Genomic DNA, 21,505 nt, shown 5'->3' with positions numbered 1-21,505 from the left:
TTCTGCAGGGTAGGACAGTTAGTCCACGCCGACACCTGTGGACTAACTGTCCTACTTTTCAAAACTGACCTGGCCGTGCAATAATTTTTCTACCTGCGCTCATTCTTCATTCTGTGGAAGAATGTGAGTGATACTTCCACTACACACCAATACTATGTAATCATTGCTACACACTCACAGCGTACTGCTTAGGCAGTAAATATAAGCAAAAGCTTACTCAAACCAAAACTCAAGGTATCACATATGAAGTGGGTTGCTAATTGGGATTAAATTCAACACCAAATACAAATAAATTTAAAATAGTGTAAAATAATTACACATATGATTGTGCTATCATAAAAATAATATTTAAACAGAACAGTTTTAATAAAACTAAACAAACCTCGTATTATATAAAATTCTTGTTCTAGGTACCTGATGTTCCGTGCATTTTACGATACTTTAATAGTTGTTTTAAAAGACCATTATAATTGTTCAGCAATTCTTAAATTATAAATGGTGTATTACTTAACAATACACTTAAGAAAATAAACCCGACTTTCATTTATGCATTTAGCTTTTTGTTTCAATCTTTCTGTAGGTGGTCTTCTTCTGTAGCGAGTCAGAAAGAACTAGTAAAAATACAGTGGTCTACTGAATAGTATTTAGCAGATATAGAGTATGGATCTCGATACATCCGTTCAAGGGCAGTAGAGGAAGTACGGCGATCCCCTGTCAAACCCTCGTCAAAAGAAACCCGTGAGTCGGACAGTAGGTCCACGGTCCCGTCCTGGGACCCACTGTCCACCCCTTCAGAAGTAGGTAAGAAATGCTTCCGGCAGTTTTACGACGTGGACCTACAGTCCGTTTACCACGAAAATGAATGTCATTTTATATATTACAACCTTCAATATGTAGACAACTCCTTGAAATTTGATTTTGAGCCGTTCATTGTGACGTCAGTTCCCAAAAAATAACTACAGTCTCCTGTAGGTTATTGGCTCTCAGGCTAAATCCAAGCCTGAACAGAACTTCCACTATCCCCTCCATCCTCGCCCAAAAAGAACTACGCAACATTGTGGTGTCTGTCACTTGACGGTTTTATAACATGAACCCAAGATCCAGAAAAGCTCCAATCAGTCAACATGTGTGAAAAAGTTCGTATTACTTTAATAGCTACCTAACTATGATTAACATTAAGTACATTTCTCGAATCACAAGGAGAACTACTATTCTTCAGTAACCTCCTGAGACGTTGATGGAAGTCCCGTTTATGTAAGAAGCTCTGTCAGACGCAAGAAACGTCGCCACTTCGGCAATCTCTGAAAATAAAAGTAATAATAATTGGCAAATCTTAAGAACAGCGACTACCGCTCCGATCGCCGATCGCCGTAATTTTTTGCATTCTAACACAGGTTAACGTAATTTCACCGAAAAAAATAGTCCCGATTATCGCCGAAGCCGTTTACTCCCTCCCCCACCAAAAATATTTTTGGAAAAAATAAAATTAATAAAACCTGACTGACAGTGCATTTATTCGTTTTTTTGGTGTTATTAGTTCGCAGGGCACGTAATTTCACCGAAAAAAGTAGTCCCGATTATCGCCGTAGCCGGTTACTCCTTCCCCCCAAAAAATTTTTGGAAAAAACAAAATTTGAAAAACCTGACTGACAATGCATTTATTCGTTTTTTTTGGTGTTATTAGTTCGTAGGGCAGTAGTCCATGTACTAATTCTAGTATAAACTCGTCTTATCTTATCAGTAATAAACGCGCGCCGCTTATCTTTTGCCTGTAATGAAACCTGCGTTAGTTCTGTCTGAGTTTTGTGTGTGTAAGCAGTCATGGCGTGATCTGGGCTTGGACTTTGCAAGCTCGAGTTAATTTTTTTTCTAAAAGAGCAAGCAGCGCAAAGCGCTGCGCAGCGGGCAAGCATCGCGTGATCTGAGTTTTGAATAGGGAAGCTAGGGTCTTTTTAGCGTGTGACAAGAACCATCGCACGCCATTTCAATAACTTCACTAATTATTCCTTGTCCATGTGGGTTTGTTTGTTTACGTCTGGCGGTCTATCGAAGCCGTCCTACAGGTCACGTGATCCGCCCGGCCAATCGGAAACTTTCCTGTTTGTCACGTGACTACTGTCAACTCATCAAAACGACCATGGTCGGCCATTGTTTATAGTTTGATAGTCGAAAATCTTGTTATTTAAGTGTTTTGTATTGCCAACATTGTACTGCCGAAAAACTGGTTTTTATATATTAGCGATAATCGGGACAATTTTTTTCGGTGAAATTACGTTAACCTGTGTTAGTATGCAAAAAAATTACGGCGATTAGAGCGGTAGTCGCTGATCTTAATATTTACCTAATAATTTAATACTTTTTCTATTTAAAGTTCAGCTAGGGTGTTTATTCCATCTGGGGTTGTATTATAAGAGATGATTTTATAGTAAAAAAGTGAATATACCAGTATATAATCAGTGAATACAATAGTTCTTAGTGTTGGTCGTTAAGCCCACTAACTAGGAACATTCAGAAAATAAAAAACTTACATTAGAGAAATGAGCTGTTAAAATTATGATATTAAGACCCATTCCCGAAAAGGTAAAAATGTTTATTGATTCTGACACCCAGGTTTAGCTGGTTTTTCAAAACTTACGTCAAAATCATACTTGTGTGGGTATTAAATCTAGAACCAGAATTTTGGACTCATTTCTTTTCCTAAATATTGTGTACAAACCTTCATTCCTGACTTTTCTTGAATGATAAATAACTGACAAGACTATATAGAGCTGAAGGGATGTTAGCATTTTTTTCAGGATTACTTTGTGTACATTGACAATCTACACAATTTTTAATATATCCTTTAAATGTTTTCAACGTCTATTTAAATTTGGAATATTTAATTTCTTAACTGTTTTCAACAGTACTGAAAACATTTTTTTATTTTTTAGGATTCGTTTTTACAATATTCATGGCTACTTTTACTTTGAAAATCAGTGACTATTCATCTTTTAGCTTTTTGTTTTTATAACCATCAAAATATCATAGGTTTTTTTCATTAATTGTCATGGAATTTTGCACACACATTAGAGGTCCCTTAGAGCTGAGTACTAAAAATCCCTAGAGAGTATTGGAATAGAGAAGTTTTGGTGGCTCTTACTATACGTCTTTTATTATATCTCCATTAATATCAAACCATGTATGTAAATTTAGAAAACACACACCATCAGTATGCATAGATATCAGAAGGTGAGAAGATTAGAAAGTGTGAAGCATAGCATTCAGGGGAATCTTTAAACGTTTCTTTTCGACGATGATCAGGATTGTGATGTTAACAGAATTTTTGGAACATTTACCGTCGTTCTGTTCTTATTTCGTTTATCACTGAACGATGGCAAATGTCTGTAATAATCTATTCAGAATAACTTGAAATGACAAAAGCAAAACAAATTTTATTCGTCTTTCCTCCTACTCTTAATTAATAGAAATTATGGTTTCTGACTAGAAAGTACCATTGGTCTATTCTGTTATTTTAATTATTGGTAGCTCTATTATATAATTTTGTCAAGTACCTTTCAAGATGAGGTATAAAAGAATATTTAAAATCTTAGATTCATTATAAAATTTTAGTTTTGTGTTTAAAAAAAACGGGTTCTTGTAAGGTTTCTATTAGGGGTTTCAATGTTCCTATTAATTTTAAAGCACAGCAACTTTAGCACCAAAGAAGCACACTAGAGGATGTTAAACTAGAGCTGTAGTATCAAAGTTAGTTTGGGGGTTACCTTGAGGTTGTCCAGTTCGCTTGGTGGCCAACAGTAAGGTCCAGGTTTCTGGAGTGTAGGACACCTCCTCGGGCTTCTCGGATGTCATCCTTGTCTCAATCCATCCTGGCAGGATACTGTTCACACGTATATTGTACCTGAACATGCAGATGGTTGACTACAAGGGTCAAACTAACACAATATCTACACGTTTAGAGAACTGTAATCTACCCTCTTCTTCAGGTGTGAAGATCCCTAATAAATAAGCAACCTATAAGATACAAAGTGCATCAATTGACTATTTCTGAAAGTGTTCCACCTTCGCTAGTGCGAGTGTGACGTGCTTGTGCTCTTGGCTCCTGTGTAATACCATCGCTTGGGTTTATCTCTCCAATCTGGACCTCAAGAGGTCCGTGGATCAGACAGGAATCATTTAAATATGCCTTTGAGTGGCTGTCTTTTACCAGTATATTTTTTTAAATGTATTATATGTTGATGGTAGTTTGACGCAAGAGCGATATTGGTCTGCACTAGTCAATGCTGATCATTCTCATGAGATACTTGTAAAGGAGTTCGTGCCATTTTAGTGGTGAAGGCTAGGCATTTACCATTGGGAAGTGGATTTCAAAAACTTATCATAGAAGTCTAGATGGCACGCAATCCACTAAAAACTGTAGAAATGGTTTGGGTAACGTAATCCAAAAATAATTCCACAATCTTCATTCATCACAACTTGTGTGCATTAGATTTAAGAATATAGAACGAGAGGTTTAATAACTTTTAGATTTAGAGTGCCTTTTTAAATGTTTATACAAATTTATGTTAGTCACTTAAGGTTTCAGGATGGTGGATGGCCTTTCAAATTTCCGAAATTAAACTGTACTGTAACAAACATTATTGTAGTTTATATTTCCCCTTTAGTCTCTTTCAAGAGAGTGTTTCATTAACGTCAACTTTTGTAAGTTCAGATGAGATGTTTAATTAACGGTTTGTCTACTTTGAAATCACGTGGAAAAAATAAACTTGCGAAAATTTGTTCCCCCGTGCAAAACATAAATCTACAGGCCGCCAAAATAAGTAGTCATGCCATGGGTGTTGTACCGTAAATTAGTTAATTAAATTTCATACAATGTAAATTTCGCAACCTAATCAGCCAGTATTATATAATATTATTTTACATCCAATGTTCCGGAACTAAATTATTGGGCGGGAGTAACTACCTAATTGGCACGCGTATGAATTTTTTTCTTCTAACCCCTTGTAGCAGCCCAACTACGTAACCCATCAGACCCTCCGCGCGCTTTGTCCGTAAGTAAAAATTTATCTTTTCGTATTATTAAAATTAGCCCTTTGATGCCAAACGTATAAAATGAATGTAACGTAAAGTAAAGATGTGAATAGTAAAGTAACTTACCCTTGAAGATCTTTTATTTGCTTGATGGAGATAGATAAAGGTTGTGGCGTCGTCCTTATGGCGACGAGCACATTGTTTACAAATAGTAATTTGTATCATTAAATGGCTAATACCGTCGCGAATTTGTTTTAGGCGAGTTTACGTAGCTGATGTATCTCACGTGTTGTTTGAATAGATGGCTACCACTTCCCAACATCTACTCCTCTTCTAGAAATAACCGTTCTTAGACTACAGCTTCAATGTCTCGTGCCAAGACGCCGACACCCGGGTTGTGAGTCCTATATATTGTGAAGGGAAGTGAACTATTATTGTTTTGTAAAGTAAAACCTCGTACGCATAATTCAATAGAACATTGGATATTTTAGGCTCACCTAGAAGATATACTTTTTAGTTATTATAGTCTAATTGGCAGCAACGTGGCAGTACATAACTTTTCATTTACCATCTAAAAGTGGTGCTTTTAAGTTTTCGTAATTAAACTGAACTTATAAGTAAACTTTGTATTTCTAGTATTTATTACTACGACCTCAGAAGTCACCACCCCCCATGTGTTATCGTCACACGGTACACATATTTATTGCGCGACTCTGCTGTTGATGTGCCTACTCTGCCCATCAACGGGGTGAAACTGAGTGAAAACGCCACAATGCCTGCCATTAAAATAGAATATTTGTCTAAAGATGAGTTGGTATTTGAACTGATATCTAGAGGTATTAAATTAAATAGTGACAGTACAGTAAATGAACTCAGAAAGTCCTTAAGACAGTGTTTGAGAAAACAATATTTTACCTACTCCTAGTAGCCTATTAAAAATAGACCACAATCAGGAAGTAAAACTTCTCAGTGAAAAAGTGATATTATTAGAACATTGGGTGCATTGAATTGAACAGTGCTAGTTTCACCTTTAGAAATCACCAAATTCCAAGAAAAAGTGTAAACATTTAATAAACCGTTTATTTTTAGACAACCAGCTAGAACTAAGTTCTGTACATAGTGAAACTTTATCAGCTTTAATGTGTAGGCTAGTAAATGTTTGAACAACAGTTAGCTAAAAACTTGCTACCTACAGTGAACCTAGAACAGCTTAAAGTATTAGAAGCCAATTTAAATGAATCATTAGAACAAGATTGAGGCTATGGAACAGGCAATGAAAGAACAAATAGGCCCTATTTCTGTACAACCACCAACTATATCACAGCCTACTGCCAGTACCCCCCACTTTGCCTATAATGCCTATTTATAATGCAAACAATGATTGTATTAGTCAACCTATGTCTGGTTTAAATATGTTTAATAAGTTAAACAACCCTGTAGAATGTTATTTACAAAATTTTACAGTAACAAATGGCTTAGTAGTACCTGAGCTAATAAACTTTTTGAAAACTTTGTTAAAACTAAAATGTGAAACTAGCCTATCAGAAAATGAAATTTTAGCATTGTTACCATGTTATGCAAAAGGTCCACTTTTAGCCAAAATAATACAGTGTAAGTCTGTCATGCCAAATGTCAACTATCTACACAGGGAATTAATTAGTGCTTTTATCCCTATAGGCCTAATTGAAAGACTGAGACTAGATTTAGTTTATAGGCCACAAAGGATTGATGAGCCACTGTATGAATACATCTATGACATCAAAGAGCTCAGTCAAGTTTTATTGTGTAACATAAGTGAACAGGACTTGGTAACTTGTATAAAAAGAGTATTAAACCTACAGATAGAAATAAGTTAATTTTTGAAAACAATCCCATTTGTTTTACAGATTTGGAAAATGTGTGTATAGCTAGTAACAATATAACCTTTAATGATAACTTAAGAGACAATTTAAGTAAGACATATGTTAACAACATGTATCCACCACATGTTGAACTTAGAAAAAGTAGGCCTACTGTCAAAAAACCCAAAGTTATGTTTCAATTGTAATAGGCCTGGGTCACTTAGCAAAAAATTGTTTTAGGAATCCAAAAAACTAGTTGGCAGGGGAGTGGTATTACACACAACACCTAAAAATATCCCTCCCCGTTTTCATAAGTTTAAGAATAATAATTTTATAAATAATAATACAGTAAGAAAAGAAAAACACTATTTTATGAGAGTCTATGGTAAGGTAATTAAAAAATTGGAGTAAATTAAACTATAGAAAACCTAATTTAAGACTAAATGTTAGACAGTGTAACAATATGCCTTTAATTGAAGCTATAGTGGGTAAAAATGTAAAAACAAACTGCTTATTAGATACTGGTGCTACAAGAGATATAATTAGTAAAGAATTTTATGATAGCCTATTGTTGAATAAAAATGTTTCTAAATTAATGAAGTCAGATGATAGAATGTTTGCTGCAAATAACACTGAAATAAAATGTTTTGGTTACTGTTATGCCCTAAGATAAAAATTTCTAAATTTTGTTGGAAAGTAAAATTTATTGTATTGGATAATTTAAAATGGGACATTGTATTGGGAAACCCATTTATATCTAATAGCAAATTAATTTTAGATCTTGATGGAGATTCATGTTATTTTAAATTCAATTGTAATGAGAAAATAACTATTGTCAGACAACAGCCTTTTGAACATGAAGTAAACAGCATTGATGTAAAAAATAGGGTGCACTAGAGCTGAGGCTGAGATACAAAACCTTATAGGGGATTTTTCCAAATGTTTTTAACTCCAAAATTAGGAGAGGCTCTAGATTTGGAAGTGAAATTAGTTCTCAATGACCCCACACCTGTAAATATTAGGCCTTATTTTATGAGCCTCCTCCTACTGTAAATAAGATGAAAACAATAATACAGGATTTGGTTGGACCAAGGAATAATTGAACCCAGTACTTCAGCCTACTCCAGTCAGTCCAGCCTTTTTAACCAAAAAGGACAGACTTGTAGTCAATTATACCGAATTAAAATAAAAAGTTACAGAAAATTGATTTTTCCCATTGGTGATTTAAATAATTATTATCAACATCTTAGTGGAGCCCAAATATTTTTTCAATAATAGATTTAAGAAAAAGTTTTTTGCAATGTCCTTTATCACCTGATAGTCAAGATCTTACCTCATTTAGCACAATATTTGGTAAATATAAATTTAAACGAGTACCCTTTGGTTTACATGTTGGTAGTGCTGTATTGTCCGCCTATCTGGACAAAGTCCTAGACAATATAAAATTTAAATATGTGATAAATTTTTTGTGATGATATCTTAGTGTACAGTAAAGACCTTAATTCGCATTTAGTGCATGTCAGAGAGATTGTAAATAGACTAAGCAAACATGGCTTAAACGGCAAACCTAGAGAAAGCAAAGTTTTGTTTTGAGGAAATCTCCTTTTTGGGGAATTTAATTAGAAATAATACAGTACCTATAGATCCCGAGCGAACAAGGAGTATAAGAGAATTTATGCCGCCTAAGAACGCCAAACAAATTTCACAGTTTTTTAGGTATGACTAATTTCTTTTCAAAATTTATAAATAATTATGCCGATTTATGTAATCCTTTGAATCGTTTAAGAAGGAAAAACGCTAAATTTATTTGGACAAGTGATTGTCAAGATTCGTTTGTAAAGTTAAAAAGAAGCCATAATGAATCCTCCTGTACTCCAGTTAGCCGATTTTTTTCAAAGCAATTTATAGTAATGACAGATGCTAGTGGAATAGCCGCAGGTGGTTGTTTGTTTGTACAGGAAAACGACCAAAATGAATTAATGCCAATAGCCTATTACTCTAGGAAGTTTACTGATGCCGAATTAAAATATACTGTGTATGAAAAGAAGCTTTGAGTGCACTAATTTGCATAGAAAAATGGCACGAATTTTTAGAAGTAAGAACCTTTAAATTAATAACTGATAACCAAGCTTTATCCTATGTCCTCAATCACAAAAGGAAGGTAGGAAGACTTGCCCGGTGGATCGAGAGGATTTTGAATTTGCCATTTGAGGTGGAATTTAAAAGTTCCACCGATAATGCGCTGGCCAGACGCCCTTTCACGTATGTTTGAGGGTGAGTCGACGGGAACAGCTGATCCGAGCCCCAGTGATTGCCGGAACGGTCCTGACCAGGATAAAAATAGATTATCGATTTCCTTCTGCCATTCAAACTCCTCCCGAAGGCAAACATGTAAACGAACATCTAATGTAAAGCCTAAAATGCAGATAAATAATAAGTGCAATAACAAGGATAATTTGTGGTTGTTAATTAATGATTTGGCCATTAGCGTTTAAAGATTTAGAAAAATATCAACTTCAAGATAAAGAAACTCAGCGAATCATTCAATCTGTAAAAAGCAATAGTAACAATTTATGTTATTTTTATAAAAAACAATTTACTGATGTACAAAAGGAATGTAAAAAGTAAGAGTAAGATATTTTTGCCTGTACAGTTAGTTGATTTAGTATATGAATTCTTCCACAGTTCTTTAATAAGGAGGTCATTTAGGCATTGCTAGAACGCAAAGAAAAATTAATCAGTATTTTTTATAGACCTGATTTAGACGAAATTATAAAGGGCAAAAGTCAAAGAATGTAATGTTTGTAAAATGAGTAAAGTGTGCCAAAGAAAATATGAAGGCGAATTAGTATCTGTGCCATTTAAGAACAATATGGATTGTTTATTCATAGATCTTTTAGGTCCCTTAGTGAGAACTAGAAACAGCAATGTATATTTACTTGTAGTTGTAGATGCCGCCAGTAAATTTCTATGGCTAATCCCTTTGAGGGAATGTAAGAGTGCTGAAATATGTAATAAATTAGACCGCATAATTTTTTAACAACTTTTCTGTACCTAAAATAATAGTGTCAGACAATGCCGCATATTTTACATCACTGTATTTTTAAGAAGTTCTTATTTAAGAATTTTATTGAACACCGTAGACTAGCGCCTTACAGGGCTAATGGAAACCAATCAGAAAGGCATATTAGAAACATATCTACATTATTACGTAGTTTCTATCACAACTGTCATAGTAATTGGGATAATGACCTAGGCTATATACAATTAAGTTTAAAACACCGCCCATAATGAAAGCACAGGTTTTGCTGCCTTTGATTTAATGTTTTAATCATTCCTGTAATAATGCTTTTATCTAATTTATGAAGCTAAATGATCTAATGGGTGAGAATTTGTCCAAGGAAACTGTTTGTAAACAATTTAAAGAGAGCTGTGGTGAATGTAAAAAGGAGTATAGCACATAACAGTAATAGACAAAAGTACTCAGAGCAAAATGTAAAACATCCCTTTAAGTTGCATTTCCTTAGTATGGATTAGAACTCACTATTTAAGCGATAAGGTAGAAAAGTTTTTGTGCAAAATTAGCACCAAAATATGTAGGAATTTATAGAATTTTATATTTTTTTAAGCCCTGTAACTTGTATTGTAACAACACACTGAAAAATGTTTTGAATGTAAAAAAAAGTTCATATTGTAGATTTAAAATTAAATTAAGACCTGTTCTGTATAAATAAAAAAAAAAAAAAATTTGGTACATCCCTAGCTTAAGGAACCACTTGCTGCCAAAATTTAAAAGATAAGATAAAATCCAGGAAGTTAATTGTTTGATGAATTCTTAACGAATGTTTCAATGGAAATAAAATATAGAAAAAGAGTTTTGTAGATAATACTTTATATAAAGAAATGAGACAGAGTTGATCCTGTTTGTAATATAGGAAACAAAATATGAAAAGTTGTGTCTGTCTTTTGTATGTATGTCAAAATATTGAAGTTTGGATTTTGTAGATATATTTCAAGTGTTAAAATTCATGTAGATGTAAGATGTATAGGATGTTGTATGTAAATATGTATATTTATGTATGAGTGATGAGTATTAATAAGGAATGTGAGACTTAGCTTCTCGTGAGGGGACGTTTCATTCCAAAGTATTCGATCCATATTGGTAACTTGTCCGCAAGTCTCAAGGTATTTAATGGCAAAAACTATACACAAAACACTGGTATGAAATGCAAAAAAAGAAGTATGAAATGTGGCGCCTATATACACTTACACTTGTCTACGATTTTAATCGCCTTAATGCCCTTATTCTTGCAAACGACCCCCGCAAATTCTAAAACGCTGCAACGTGCACTGCATGAAATAGTTTGCCTATATTGATTTTCTATTTTTGGTCCCTAAGCGAGCAGTCATAGAACTGCATTAGCATGCGATCTAGCGGATTTGATAGGAAACTTTTGAAATCCCGCGCTATCGTATTGTTATGGTTGAATTTGAATTTACGTAATGAATAAAAGGTTGAATTAAGTTTGTTATTTAGAATGTGTTTAAAGTAAAAGCGACTAATTAGGTTGCGAAATCAAAACAGGGGGGATATTCTGTACCGTAAATTAGTTAATTAAATTTCATACAATGTAAATTTCGCAACCTAATCAGCCAGTATTATATAATATTATTTTACATCCAATGTTCCGGAACTAAATTATTGGGCGGAGTAACTACCTAATTGGCACGCGTATGAATTTTTTTCTTCTAACCCCTTGTAGCAGCCCAACTACGTAACCCATCAGACCTCGCGCGCTTTGTCCGTAAGTAAAATTTATCTTTTCGTATTATTAAATTAGCCCTTTGATGCCAAACGTATAAAATGAATGTAACGTAAAGTAAAGATGTGAATAGTAAAGTAACTTACCCTTGAAGATCTTTTATTTGCTTGATGGAGATAGATAAAGGTTGTGGCGTCGTCCTTATGGCGACGAGCACATTGTTACAAATAGTAATTTGTATCATTAAATGGCTAATACCGTCGCGAATTTGTTTTAGGCGAGTTTACGTAGCTGATGTATTTCACGTGTTGTTTGAATAGATGGCTACCACTTTCCCAACATCTACTCCTCTTCTAGAAATAACCGTTCTTAGACTACAGCTTCAATGTCTCGTGCCAAGACGGCCGACACCCGGGTTGTGAGTCTATATATTGTGAAGGGAAGTGAACTATTATTGTTTTGTAAAGTAAAACCTCGTACGCATAATTCAATAGAACATTGGATATTTTAAGGCTCACCTAGAAGATATACTTTTTAGTTATTATAGTCTAATTGGCAGCAACGTGGCAGTACATAACTTTTCATTTACCATCTAAAAGTGGTGCTTTTAAGTTTTCGTAATTAAACTGAACTTATAAGTAAACTTTGTATTTCTAGTATTTATTACTACGACCTCAGAAGTCACCACCCCCCATGTGTTATCGTCACACGTACAGTGTAAAAGGGCATAAGGTTTAACATTGCTGTTAAGGGGTAAAAACTGAAGGTCATTCGTTTAACTACAGCCCTTAATGGGATGAGTGAAGCATATAGGTATACAAAAATATTGTCTTTGACGACGATAGAGTAACAAGATCTAAAAGGTCTGGGGAAAATATCAAGTTCAACTATGCCCGTTTTTTAAAATCCCTATGATCTAGACCAAGAACATAGTCAGGAAGAAAATGTTGGGGGAGGGGTTCGGACAACTGATACTTTCCCGTAGTGGACAGAGAGTAAGACTCCATTTTGTTCCTTAAAAAGTTCTTGGCCCGTTTTTTGTTGAGAACGACCTTTCAGCAGTACTTATAAGTAATATTGAATTATTTAAATAATAATAATAGTTTACTTCTTTGTTTAAAGGTTATTTTTGACGATGGAAGGATTGTGAAGGAAACAGGATTTTTCCGGACATTTGCCATCGTTCAGTGAAACAAGAAAACAGTAACACTACGTTTCGAGATCTGCAATCTGATCTCTTCTTCAGGTAAAGAACTAACCTAACACATGTTTACTAAAAAAGCAATTGAAAAATTGAAATCTTGGGCAGGGGATCCGGACCCCTTGCACCACCACGCTGGCTACGTCCTCGATTTAGACTATGCAATACTTCCATTTACAGAAAACTAACACAGAACTCTCACTAGAACAAAGTTCAAAGCGTGATCGTACGGTCAGAGCTAGAAACTACCAATGGAATTATCGCGACACTAGCGCATTCTGTTTGCTTGGACTAGTACTAACCTCAGTGAAACCATACACAGTGGATTATTTAGTACTGCCGCAGTTTGTATTTATGTAATGAATATCGTTACGATTGTTTTCAAAGTGTATCAAAATATGAACACTTACTGACTCATATCCTTGGCCATGCACTTGATGATACCATCGACCCCTGCCTATGAACACTTACTGGCTCATATCCCTGGCCATACACTTGATGATACCATCGACCCCTGCCTATGAACACTTACTGGCTCATATCCCTGGCCATACACTTGATGATACCATCAACCCCTGCCTATGAACACTTACTGGCTCATATCCCTGGCCATACACTTGATGATACCATCAACCCCTGCCTATGAACACTTACTGGCTCATATCCCTGGCCATACACTTGATGATACCATCAACCCCTGCCTATGAACACTTACTGGCTCATATCCCTGGCCATACACTTGGTGATACCATCAACCCCTGCCTATGAACACTTAATGGCTCATATCCCTGGCCATACACTTGATGATACCATCAACCCCTGCCTATGAACACTTACTGGCTCATATCCTTGGCCATGCACTTGGTGATACCATCGACCCCTGCCTATGAACACTTAATGGCTCATACCCCTGGCCATACACTTGATGATACCATCAACCCCTGCCTATGAACACTTACTGGCTCATATCCTTGGCCATGCACTTGGTGATACCATCGACCCCTGCCTATGAACACTTAATGGCTCATATCCCTGGCCATACACTTGATGATACCATCAACCCCTGCCTATGAACACTTACTGGCTCATATCCTTGGCCATGCACTTGGTGATACCATCGACCCCTGCCTTGGAGGCCGTGTAGGCAATGACGTTCTCAATCCCCCGCAGGACAACCACACTGGATATGTTAACGATGGCTCCTGGAAGTTTGGCAGCTACGAGTTCCTTGCACACAGCCTGACTTGTGAAGAATGTTCCCTGAAACAGTGAAATAGCCAGAGATCAGAGATCCCCTGTTATCAAGTGTTCAAATGACTTTAGATCAAGCAAGTGTTCCTTTTTTTAGACTAGCAAAGCCGAGAAAAACTTTGTTTTTTTTTCTGTCTGTCCGCATTGTATTTCGAAAACAAACTGACCTATAGAACTGAAATTTTGCATGAACCAAAATGATGATGGTGATGGGGGCTCGATGATGGTGAATTTCACTCCCAAGGATTTGGCTGAGCGTTAGCGAATAGTTTTCCCCTTATGGGAACCATGATAGGATCTGGGAAATAGTAGAGTAAAAAAATGTTAAACAACTGAGTACATTCGTATCAGATTTTAACACGTTCATTTTATTTATTTAGTAAAAGAAGAAATAGTATAAGTTTTATTTAAGTCAATATTAAAATTCGTTTACTAGATTTGATTTTAGCACACTATTGCATTATAGTTTACTTCCTAGCTCACTGGACCTTTTATTATTTAGACGCTCTGTTATGAAACCTGTCTTAACGAGAGAAAACGAGAAAGTATCATGTAACAAGATAAATCGAGAAAGATTTCTTCAGTAGACCTACACTTTAGACGAATCTTCATTCATGGGTAGAAAAGAATGAGTTCTATGATGGAACAGGTCCAAACATGGAATTTGGCTGAGCGTCTTTGAAGCCTATCGTTCAGTAGACTGGCATAAGTTCTGTTTTGACTGCCGTGGGATGTAAAATTTTCTTTTTCATCGCTCTGTATAGTAAAGGGCTACTTCCAATATAACTGAGACCTGTAACCGTTTTAAGGTACACAATTGCTTATACAAAAGGTTTATGAAATTGTATAAGCATTCCAGAATCACTTCTGGAACTACCGCACCGGAACGAATGGCGCAACAACCTGATAAAAGAACCTAATAGAAATAAAAAGATAACTTTCTAGTGGGATTTAAATTTTACTCGATATCTTGAAAACTATTTGAGATATAAAATAGTGTAAATTAAAACACGTGTAGCAAATTCTAAAAGCATTCCAGAACACCGAATACAGTATTTATTCAATAAATAATAGAGTATGAATATTTTCAAATTTTGCAAGTTTTTAAATTTAGAAAGAAACGTTCAATAAATGCTGCCACGAGGAAAATTGCAATATCTACCTAAAACTGGTGTGATGCATTGGGTCAAGGTCGTGAAATTATAGTGTCAAGACTCGGGCTATTCAAATAACCGGTCTCACCCAACTTCGTACGTACATGTAGACATACAAAGCAAAAAAAAACATCAATAACTCTTTATAACTTTAACATCGATACATTTAAGTATATTAAAATTGGTTTTAAAAGCAATTTTTTCATAAAATTAATTTTTTATCAGGAAAATCTCTCGAGAAGGGTTTTTTTTAAGTCAGTGGATTGGATAATACGCAGTGGCGTAACTAATAAGAAATAGGACCCCCCCCAACGATCTAAAAGATTTTTTTATACACATATAACAGCAATGTAACTTGTAAAAAACATATAACACTTACATATGTAAATTTGAATTAGGCCTATATAATTTATCTCGTACATTATGATCTATTCAGATTCTTCCCATAGTTCACATGTGGTGTATTCCTTAATCAGACTCACCTCCCCCCAAAACAAAATCCTAGATACGCCACTGCGACATCGTTTTGAGGCTAATTATCGGGAAGAACGGTGTAGTTCCATACCAGAGCCATTATGATTTTACCGAGTTAAGGAATGGTACAGTAAATATAATTCCACTGTCATTATGGAACTGACTTACCTTGCCTATACATCTTGAAAACGTGTCTTGTTTCAAATCCAAATGCGAACACATAAGAGGTAGTGATTTACACTCTTAAGCAACTAGAGGCAGGGATGACTACCGAGCTGGGAGACACAGGACGGTAGCTCACGAGCGTTTGCCTTCTCAGGCAGGAGTTCGAATTGTCAACAACTTCCCGAACTCGATCAAAAGCGTCCCCATGCTGAAGGCATTCAAAACTCGTCTAAAAACAACATTGAATACACACGCGTTCTACAGTATAGACGAGTTTATGGCACACAATTGGGAGACCTCTCAATTGGTTGACTGACCGGGGAAGTGGTGGATACATTCGAATGAGTTAGAAGAGTTAACGCAGAAATTGTACGTTTGGAAGGGACTTCGATGTAGAATGAATGGAGAATGTATCTCAAAACACTTGACGATTGCTATAACATTGTTTTTATGTATTATGCAATAAATAATTTATTAGTATTATTACAAGATACTGTAGTGTTGCCAGTTCGCGATGTACAGTAATTCCTACGCAACCCTAACAAAGTATACTAGCCTTATTCGAACCTGCACGTTCAGGGTGATCTTCACCACCAAACAGTTTGCTTACTCTGCTTTACACATCAGTCGTAACCTCTTCATCAATATCCATCGTTAGCTGATCTTTTACCTTGAGGTTGACATCGATTATTTGTTGGAAGGTCTCTGGCGTCTCTTCTAGCGTCGAGTGAAAATGTATGATACCAGCACAGTTAACCAGGATGTTGGGAGGTCTGTTGTACTTCTGGACAATGGCCTTGAGTAGTTCCGGGGCTGACTTGAAGTCGGTGACATCGTACTTATACACAGAATGTCCGGACCCTGGAGAAGAAGAATGTAGTCAGTCAAAGCTCAAGAGGATAACTGTAAAATCTTGTCAGATTTGGAAAGGAACATTGTCAATCGTACCTGGCAGCAGTTTTAGAGTCTCGTTGGTTCCTGCCTCATCTATACAGGTGACCACCACAGTAGCTCCTTCCTTGGCCAGAGCTTGACAAGTAGCTCGGCCTATACCACTGCTGGCTCCTGCAAGAAAAAAAACACCGTTTTATTAAATACTCTTAATTAGAAAATTAAATCCTTCTAACTGAAAACTTAACTATATGAGATTATAGAGTAGTTTGTTGTATAGTTTTTAACAGGATATATAGTGGTATTGAAAATTCATAAAACAAAACAAAGAAACTTATTTACTATCAAAAATATGTAATGACGTCATACCTCCTGACGTACTATTCGGTCTATAGATAAAACATGACAGTAACAATAGGCTTAAAAATGAAGCTCTAAACTATGAACTAACGATAAAATATAGCCTATGTTATTTTTTAAAGGAGTGTAAAAAAAGGGGTTACTAGTCATGCTATTCAGTTCGAATTAGATTTGTTCAAGTTGCCGATAAATTAAATAGCTTATTTAAGTGGAAAAGACATTTTTCATACTTCCACATATAATTTATTTAAAAAGTGCTTTCGCCGGTTAAGGCGTCATCAGTTAGTGCCTTAACCGGCGAAAGCGCTTTTTAAATAAATTAAATGAGTAAGTATGGAAATTTCTTCTCCATTACAACCTACCCACTTCCATCAAGAATAAAAAGCAGAAAAAGCTTATTTAAGATTGCGAGTTTTATGTTTAGGAGGAGCTTTATAAAATAGGGACGTATAAATGGGTATAGGCAAAGCCTAGTATTATTTGTTATTAGTATGAGTTTTAAAAAACTTTTAGTCTTCCTTAAGATGTCTTTTCTGAAGACACGGAAGTAGACAATACAATGACGATGAATTGCAGTCACTTACAGTATACTTGAGGGCATCCAGAAATTAGGTTTCCAGAAAAAGGGCTAAAAATTAGAAATATTTTTATAATATGTGAATTAAAGTTACCGAGGGGAATGTTACGTTTAATACCTAATTTACAATTTTCAAAGTCATGTAACATAAAATAAACACGATACTGCCAGTAGTCGTAATTTATATTCTTACTTTTTTTATACTTATATATTTTGTACTGTAATTTTTATCCATATAGGCTACTTATTTTCAGCCTTTATCTTTGGGCCATGTTAAAAAATTCCTAATTTAAATGCCTTTAATTCCTTTTGAATTAATTAAACATATTTATCTATTTATCTGTCTGATCACTTCAATTTTAAATATGATATTAGTGAACGATCTATTAGAAGAGGAGCCACTTTTCTATCAATTCACATTCATAGACCAACAATTTTTAATAGGTCGTTTACTGTTTAGGCTTGTCGCCTTTTCAACGCTGTCCCTGATATTAGAAGTATTGAGGGTCGTGCGTCCTTCGATGCGGAGGTCAGGGACTTGCTACTGGGGACTGCGTGGGTGACGGGCGGTGAAGCTTATAGCGTTTGTCAGGTCAGAGAGTATGTTGGAACGGTTGAATGTGTTATTGTTCTTTTAATTTTCTCTTTTACATTGTTAATTTTTTTTCTTTATCTTTCATTAAGAATTATAATAAGTTCACGAGTTATTTTATGAGAATTAAGTAATTTTCTTTACATTTTATTATAAAGTTAAGTATGTTAGCAGTTTACGTGTGTATGTATTCAATTATTGTTTATTTGCTGTGTATGATAGAGGTTGAATTACCATTGACAGCCCTAACTCCACCTCTTTAATAAATACATTTTTTATTTCATATTTTCTTTCACAATAGCTTCAAGAATTTCAGGATATCATAAAACACTGCGATACTGAAATAAAAGAACAAACATTTAACCGATCAAAAAACCTATTGCACCACCTTAAACATCCTCAACCAAAAACTTAAAATTCCCATTGCCTTAATTGAGTTTTGCTCTTTTGTATTAATGATTGAATTTAATTTGTGAAAGCTATTTTAAACTCTTCCATACATAATCTTAGGGTGAAGCTCTTAAGTTGCTATATGAATCGTCCAATAGTTGCCTTCTGCAGTGTACCACAGAAGTTTCAGAATTTAAAATTGATTACATTTGAATTCCAATAGATTCTCGATATCTTTATAACTCAAGTTATGGTTGAGATTGTAAATAATTCAGTTTGGATACAATTATTTTGTTTATATCAAATGCAATTTATTGACAAACATTTAGTGACATTGAAGTTCGTAAATTCAAGTATCATTTACTGAACTGACATTTCAATTGCTTTGTGTTTTACTCTTTTGCTAGTTAAGGTTTACATCTTTTTATAGCTGCAAAGTTTTTTTCAATGATATAAAAGTACTTTTTAAATAACATTTTGCATCAATGCGTGTTTAGAAATAGAATACTATATCTTAGTTGCTAGCGTCGTTTTGCAGCTATCTTAGTTTGAAGTAAAATTGAATTGATCAATTCATATATTTAAAAACATAACTTTTGCAAGAGCTCGCATACTGTTTAGGTAACACTTTTATAAAGGTAACAGGACTTTTGCGTGGATTTGCACATCGTTCAGCGATATAAAACAATCAGTAACACTTGTTAATCGTGTTTCCTTCACAATCCTTTCGTCAAAAAGGATTTTATGAATGGAAAAAAATTAATTTCACGATGTTATTTCAAGAATTTTCCAGTTTTAATAATAAGTTTTTTGTTTAGTTTTTTATTAAGTGCATGATTTAGAGTTAGTGAAGTTGACACTCAATACGGTGGTTGTGATTCTGTGACTTACGCGTGTCATGATTTGTTTATTTTAACCTAGTTTGTGATTATGTGTTAGGTTAGTCATTTACCTGAAGAAAAGATCAGATTGCAGATCTCGAAACGTAGTGTTACTGACTTTTTGTATCACTGAACGTTGGAAAATGTCCGGAAAAATTCTGTTTTCTTCAGAATCCTTCCATCGTATAAAAAGCTTCAAACAGAGAATTCCAAGAATGTCGTTTTTCTGTGTACTGAGAATGTATGCTATCAACTACTTCGAGGTATTAAAGAACACATTAATGTAGGTCATATCGAGTAATTCTATTTAGATAGGTAGAGTTTCACACTTGGTGATCTAGTGCTAAACTCACCAGTAACCAGAGCCAAGCTGCCCTTCACCAGTTCCATCGCCACTGTCCTGTGTCTAACTGGTGCACAATACTGGACTGTTGCTGGCGGCTGACCGCTCGGTTGAGCTTGTTCGGAGTTTCACAACCATGACGCAACCAACGAGGGCAACTTTATTTCTTATATTAATGTAATTAATGTAAATCGGTAGTAGTTGGATTAATAGAACAACATTCGTATTCGAATGGAGGTGTTAGCCTTGAATAAGCTTTCCCAGAGCCTCAAACGTTAACAAAAATTGGGAATAACCAAACATTTTGGCTTGTAAAATGGAAAATGCCTTAGTTGCATAGAAAATAATGTTCAGCGATCTCTCTCTCTCTCTCTCTCTCTCTCTCTCTCTCTCTCTCTCTCACACACACACACACACACACACACACACACACACACACACACACACACACACACACACACACACACACACACACACACACACACACACACACACACACACACACACACACACACACACACACACACACACACACACACACACACACACACACACACACACACACACACACACACACACACACACACACACACACACACACACACACACAACACACACACACACACACACACACACACACACACACACACACACACACACACACACACACACCACACACACACACACACACACACACACACACACACACACACACACACACCACACACACACACACACACACACACACACACACACACACACACACACACACACACACACACACACACACACACACACACACACACACACACACACACACACACACACACACACACACACACACACACACACACACACACACACACACACACACACACACACAACACACACACACACACACACACACACACACACACACACACACACACACACACACACACACACACACACACACACACACACACACACACACACACACACCACACACACACACACACACACACACACACACACACACACACACACACACACACACACACACACACCACACACACACACACACACACACACACACACACACACACACACACCACACACACACACACACACACACACACACACACACACACACACACACACACACACACACACACCACACACACACACACACACACACACACACACACACACACACACACACACACACACACACACACACACACACACACACACACACACACACACACACACACACACACACACACACACACACACACACACACACACACACACACACACACACACACACACACACACACACACACACACACACACACACACACACACACACACACACACACACACACACACACACACACACACACACACACACACACACACACACACACACACACACACACACACACACACACACACACACACACACACACACACACACACACACACACACACACACACACACACACACACACACACACACACACACACACAAACTTTTATCGAGTTTTCGAAAATTTAATATATGATTAGGATTTAATACCTTATTTTAATACCCTTTATCTACATAAAAAAA

At 35.8% G+C, this 21,505-nt stretch overlaps 1 protein-coding gene across 1 annotated transcript; it reads right to left on the bottom strand.

Annotated features, from left to right (window-relative positions):
- Window positions 1-1,132: 1,132 nt before the first annotated feature.
- Window positions 1,133-20,201, bottom strand: LOC124366285 ((3R)-3-hydroxyacyl-CoA dehydrogenase-like). The gene is made up of 6 exons (XM_046822698.1): window positions 19,922-20,201; window positions 16,826-16,942; window positions 16,548-16,738; window positions 13,915-14,093; window positions 3,762-3,898; window positions 1,133-1,301 (listed from the first exon to the last, which is right to left on the bottom strand). The coding sequence occupies exons 1-6, from the start codon at window positions 19,956-19,958 to the stop codon at window positions 1,216-1,218; spliced, it is 747 nt and encodes a 248-aa protein (XP_046678654.1). The 5' UTR covers window positions 19,959-20,201; the 3' UTR covers window positions 1,133-1,215.
- Window positions 20,202-21,505: the final 1,304 nt, after the last annotated feature.

Source organism: Homalodisca vitripennis, chromosome 7, assembly GCF_021130785.1.
Source record: "Homalodisca vitripennis isolate AUS2020 chromosome 7, UT_GWSS_2.1, whole genome shotgun sequence".
NCBI classification, from domain to species: Eukaryota; Metazoa; Arthropoda; class Insecta; order Hemiptera; family Cicadellidae; genus Homalodisca; species Homalodisca vitripennis.
Note: the sequence above shows the minus strand (reverse complement) of the source record. Positions and strands in the feature narration are given on the sequence as shown.

What these genes read in the sequence shown, in the direction of transcription:
- LOC124366285 (XM_046822698.1), bottom strand. Translation starts at nt 19,958, where the DNA reads ATGGAACTGGTGAAGGGCAGCTTGGCTCTGGTTACTG. An exon ending in GACTCTAAAACTGCTGCCAG is followed by an intron (nt 16,739 to 16,825) that starts GTACGATTGACA and finishes CTTCTTCTCCAG; the next exon opens with GGTCCGGACATTCTGTGTAT. An exon ending in ATGGCCAAGGATATGAGCCA is followed by an intron (nt 3,899 to 13,914) that starts GTAAGTGTTCAT and finishes CTGCATGTTCAG; the next exon opens with GTACAATATACGTGTGAACA.